Raw genomic sequence first — 5837 nt, 5'->3', positions numbered from 1 at the left:
CCACGGCGACTCCGGAGCAAGGCGGGTGCTCTTTCCCACCATGCCTTGCGAGCCTCCCCTCTCCTCCCCCCCCCCCCCCCCACCGTGTGGGTGGGTGAGCGAGCGAGCGAGCTGAGGATGATGGAGCGGAGGCTGTAATGGCGGCCGGCGGCGGCAGAAGAAGCAGCAGCAGCGGCTCGCCTTGGGCGCTGCTCTGACGCGCGGTTCTCACCCTAACCCAGTCCCTGGCTCTTTCCTGGAACAAGGAACAAGCGAGGCGGAAGGAAAGGAGGGGGGGAAAAGCGGGAGATTGAGGACAATGGACGAACACCCCGGCGCCGGCGGAGGGACCATGCCCAGGGCCCCACAACAACAGCAACCCTTGCCACCCGGGGCGGGAAATGCTAACTCTCCGCTGCTCAGCCCAGGCTGCTCGGGGCCTGGAGGGGGCTTGCCGCCTCAGCAGCAACAGCCGCCTCAAGGCGCGGCGGCGGCGCCTCAGGAAGCGGTAGGCCCCGGCGGAGGGTCGGAGCTATCCCGGCCTCAACACTACACCATCCCGGGGATTCTGCACTACATCCAGCACGAGTGGGCCCGCTTTGAGATGGAGCGCGCTCACTGGGAGGTGGAGAGGGCCGAGCTTCAGGTAAGGAATGGAAGGAGGGAAGTCTGGTCGGGGCGTGACGTGGGGGCACTACGGATAACGGAAGAGTACCTGTGTGTGTGTGTGTGCTGCGGCGGGGCGTGGCGGGGCGTATTCGCCGTCACTCGGCACAGTCAGGCCCCCTCACGGCGGGGCTGCCTTTCCCGGGGCAGCCATTTTGGTTGCTTCGCATGGCGCCCGCCGGGGCCCGGGCCTGTCAACGGAGGCCCCGTCCAGGAAGGAAAGGCCTCTCTCTCGCTCCCACAGCTGCGTCTCCTGCTTCTAACAAAATGAACTTCAAATGCAAGATACTCCACTTAGGCAGGGAAAAAAATGAAATGCAAAGATACAGAATAGGTGACGCCTGGCTCGATAGCAGTACCTGTGAAAAAAGATTTTGGAGTCTTCGTGAGCCAACAATGTGATGCGGCAGCTAAAAAAGCCAATGACATTTTGGCCTGCATAAATAGGAGTATAGTGTCTGGATCAGGCATGGTCAAACGTGAGCCCTCCAGGTGTTATGGACTTCAACTCCCACAATGCGTATTAGCCGGTAGGCTGTTAGGCTTTGTGGGACTTGAAGTCCAAAACACCTGGAGAGCCCCAGTTTGCCCACACCTGGTCTAGATCCAGAGAAATCATGTTACTCTTCTATTCTGCCTTGGTCAGATCTCACCTGGAATACTGTATCCAATTTTGGGCACCAAAGTAGAAGAGAGATATTGACAAGCTGGAAGGTGTCCAGAGAAGGGCGACTAAAATGATCAAGGGTCTGGAGAACAAACCCTATGAGGAGTGGCCTAATGAGCTGGGCATGTTTAGCCTTCAGAAAAGAAGGCTGAGAGGAGACATGATAGTCATGTATAAATATGTGAGGGGAAGTCATAGGGAGGAGGGAGCAAGCTTGTTTTCTGCTGCCCTGGAGACTAGGAAACAGAACAATGGCTGGAAAGGAGATTCCACCTGAATATTAGCAAAAACTTCCTGTGAAAGCTGTTCAGCAGTGGAACTCTCCCCCTCGGAGTTTGGTGGAGGCTACAGTTTTGGAGGCTTTTAAACAGAGGCTGGATAGCCATCTATCAAGGGTGCTTTGATTGTGATTTTCCTGCTTCTTGGCAGGGGTTGGCCTGGATGACCCATGAGGTCTCTTTCAACTCTATGTTTCTATGGCTCTCATCGTGTTTCTTCCTCGGTCTCCAAACCTGAGGCACACCATATCCTCACCCCCCCCCCCCCCCGGACCCCCTCTTTCTCACTATTTGTTGTTCGGGGCTGGGGGGAGGGACTCCAGAAATGGACGGACCTTTCAGGGGCCTTTTGTGGCCTTGTGGCCCTATCAAATGCCGTCTCAAACCTGTCATCCCGACAGAAGGCATTTATTTATCAATGACAGCGCAAATAGGTGCCAATCTGCATTGATTCCACAGCACTTCCCAGAAATCATAGCAGGAAGGAAATATGTGCTCTGAGCGCTTTCTCAAAGGGTGATACTGACACTGCACAAAATCCAGTTTGAAACTGCATTATATGGTCAGTGTAAGTTCATTCAGTGTAGCCTACACTTGACCATATATAATGCCATTTGAAACTGCATTATATGGACAGTGTAAGTTCATTTGATGCAGCCTATACTGACCATATAATGCATGCATGGGCAGACTTGGATACTCTAGGTATTTTGGACTTCAACAACCAGTAGGTTGTTAGGAATTGTGGGAGATAAAGTCCAAAACACCTGGAGGGCTGAAGTTTGCCCTGGCTGATACAATGTCATTTGAAACTGCATTATATGGTCAGTATAGGCTTATTCAATGCAGCCTACACTGACTATATAATGCAGTTCTTACCGCATAATGCAGTTTTACACTGACCATATAATGTTGTTTGAAATGACATTCTATGGTCAGTGTAGACTGCATTGTAGCTTCAAACAGCATTCTGTGCAGTGCAGATGGGGCTGGTGTCACAGTTGGAGAGAGTGCATCCATCATCGCTCAGAGCACATATTTCCTTCCTGCTATTATTTCTGAATAATGGCAAATGGTAGATTTGCATGAAGCCCAAAGGAATGGATGGACGACAAATCGGATAGAATAGAATTATTTCTGAAAGTGCATCTATGCTGTGGGATCAATGCAGTTTGATATTCATTTTAGCTGTCCGGGCTCAATGGTATGGGATCATGGGAGTTATGATTTTACAAGACCTTTAGCCTTCTCTGCCAAAGAGTGCTCCTGCCTTGCCAAATTTATAAGATTTCATGTTTTGGCTTGGGTTCCAATATTTCATTATGTACGTGCTTGCTAACATAGGTATTCCAAAATCCAAAACACTTCTGGCCCCAATCAGAAAAGTTATATGAGTGGGTCAGATCATTGGTCCTTCTACTCAACTACTGCACATAGGGGCTCTTCAGGCTTTCAGGCAGTAATCTCTCTTAGGTGCACCTAAAGATCCCATACATTCTCTGTGGTTCTCTTCATCCAAGTATTCACCAAGCCAAACCCTGTTTAGCCTCCAATATCAGTGGAAATTGGAAGTGCTCAGGGAGATGTGTATTACTTACGTTATCAGCAGAGATATATATGAAGGGGTGGGTTGATAAATGGGATGGAATGTGGATTTCTTTAATCCACAACTGAGAATTTTCTGCTGTGCACAAACTGGGTGGTTAATCTGGGCTTGTCACTGGCTCATATATCAGTTGTCATTAAATTAGGCATGTTGTTGTCCAATATGCAAATGATAATTAAGATGGGTGCATAGATGTAAAGATGCATGTATCTTTATCACTAAATCTGGATGTAGTAGGCTTTAAGCATCAAGCTGGGCTGATTTTTGAAAGGTGTTCAGTAATGAAGTGTGCGGTGTAGAGAGTAGGTCTAATAAAATGTGATGTTTTATAAAAGAAAAAAATGTGTATTTTGGGAAGAATATATTCATTTTCAAGATACTTAAGATAGCACCACCACTGTCAGTGGACATGATTTGTTCAAGACTGCACAATCTCTCACCCTGAATGTCCTGATTGGTGGGTGGAGGAAAAATAGATGGTAGTTCCTGTTAATAACAATTCTCCAAAATTCATGAAACTTAGCAGAAAAAATCCTTTAAAAGAGACAATAATAATAAATCAAGACAAGAATATTGATTGATGAAGGGTGATGTTGTAGGGAACATTTCAGAAACTTCTGAATGGTGTTATGAGCATGTTTATCATTTAAAAGAAGGACAATACTTTTTGCTAACTTCAGGGTTCATTTCCAGCAGTGGTGGGAATAAAAGGTCTTCCAGATATTGTTCCCTTGAACTCTATATCATGGCCTACTGCTGGGCTAGTACTTTTGGGAGCTGAGGCAACAACATCTGGAGGGTGCATATTTCCCATCCTCAACATACACCAAGGTAGCAGAGGAGTACGTGTCTTTGTGATGCTAGCAGAGTCACATTTTACATTCAGAATATGTGTTTAAATAATTATCTATTTTAAAAAAATCTTGCCACTAAGAAAGCCTAAACTTAAAAATAATTACTCTTGAAATTCCTAACCAGATTCTGTGGTTTACTAATTCACATGAATTACAGGGGTTATTGTAGAAAGAGTACTGATATAGGTCTTTATATATATTGCCATATTAATGATTACTGTATACCATGTAGAATTACATGAAATGAAGAATGTTTTAAATGTGCAACGCTCTATGACAGATGTGCCATCACATCTGAACCCTTACCACCTATCAGCCAGAATGTATGTGTGTGCCTCTTTGTGTTTTTTAAAATGTTCATTCCTGCTGGCTGGATTGGTGAGAGAATTAGCTTAAAGCTAATCATCAGTTCCAGCAGAGATCCTCAGATTTTTGGATCTGATGGATCAAAAGGAACTTGCAGAACATTCTCCACGAGGACTTGTTAAGTTAAGCATGCTACTGCAGCTATCTCTGGGCACTTTGTGAGGAGTACAGCTTCCTAATACCAGCAAAGGAGAAGCTTTCTGACATCCTAACCTCTCCAGCAAGTAATATGAAAGGATTTGTCTCCTATAAACACTTTTCCCTTTGACAGGGATTTGATTGGGCACAGGTCGCTTCACGCTTTCTTCCAATTACTTTGAACCTATAGGTCATAGCTTCCTTATTTAGTTCATCTTACCTGCCTAAATTATTTCTTACATACTCACATCCTTTTCAAACATAAGATTATATTCCTATTATTATTGTTTAATTTTTCTAATTGGTAATCATAATTAATTTGTTTAGGAAATCAATTATATTTTTCTTTGATTTGACCAAATACAAATTCCAGTTCTTTAGCAAACTCTAGAATTTTCTTCTATCAGAAAAGGACCAAGTAGTACTGCCTAAGAGAGATCCCGTTTTACTCAACATGCAGAAAGAAACCAGTGGAAGCTGAAAACTGATTTTGGTGATGTTTTTCACTCCAAAGCTTGCTGGTACCCTGTTTATGGTTACAGAGAATAACACATTTTCTTGTTGATGGTTACATTTTTTGCTATTCTTGGGAACACAAACACTTGAAGTGTTTTCCATACCTTTAAGGTGCAAGTTGCCTGTTTGAAGGAAGCATAAAGTTGAATAAATACAGGATTTCAGAAAACTTCAACATTGAAATGAAATTGTCATGATAATTTTTTGACTCTATATATAGTATACTACTATATGCGGAATGCTTCCAAGAATATGAATTTGGTTAGATTATATGATGTTCAAGAATCTCTTAGAGGGAATATGCATTCAAAATATATAAAGCTGCTCTAACTGAATCAATAGCATAGCAAGAGATTCCTGAATATGATAATAGCATAACAGCATTGATATAATATTAATTTATGATTGTATGCCACAAAATTAAGCCTATACTATTCCTGCGGTTAAGGTGACATATCTGAGGTACTGGGCTTGGAATTTCTTGAAATTGTGAATCAACTTTAAATAAACCCTTGGCTGTTTATGGTTTCTAAAATATTAAATATAACTCAAATTCTCAAGTTCTGAAAGTTTATTTCAGAATAACATCACTAAAAATGTTGCTGTTATCATGATTGAGAACCTGACAGAACTTGTCAGAGTTTCTTGTCAGCATGGAGAGTTATTCTTACATCGTTTCAATATTTCCCTTCACTGCTATGCAGAAGGGCAGGATGATCCTGTCAACTTCGCACTCCACCTTTCAGAGGAACTTAATGCAAGCCTCT

At 43.8% G+C, this 5837-nt stretch overlaps 1 protein-coding gene across 5 annotated transcripts in view; it reads left to right on the top strand.

The window, feature by feature from the left end:
• Positions 1 to 67: 67 nt before the first annotated feature.
• Positions 68 to 5837, top strand: part of strn3 (striatin 3) — a 48271-nt gene continuing 42501 nt past the window's right edge. For 4 of the 5 annotated variants that reach the window (XM_062968234.1, XM_062968235.1, XM_062968236.1 and 1 more), the window contains exon 1: positions 68 to 625. In XM_062968234.1, the coding sequence (XP_062824304.1) occupies positions 299 to 625 (327 nt within the window). In that variant the 5' untranslated portion in view covers positions 68 to 298. The remainder of the gene's footprint in view (positions 626 to 5837) is intronic. The other variant, XM_062968237.1, reaches the window with a different exon arrangement.

Source organism: Anolis carolinensis, chromosome 1, assembly GCF_035594765.1.
Source record: "Anolis carolinensis isolate JA03-04 chromosome 1, rAnoCar3.1.pri, whole genome shotgun sequence".
Lineage (NCBI taxonomy): Eukaryota > Metazoa > Chordata > Lepidosauria > Squamata > Dactyloidae > Anolis > Anolis carolinensis.
This window is presented reverse-complemented; position numbering and strand designations above follow the sequence as displayed.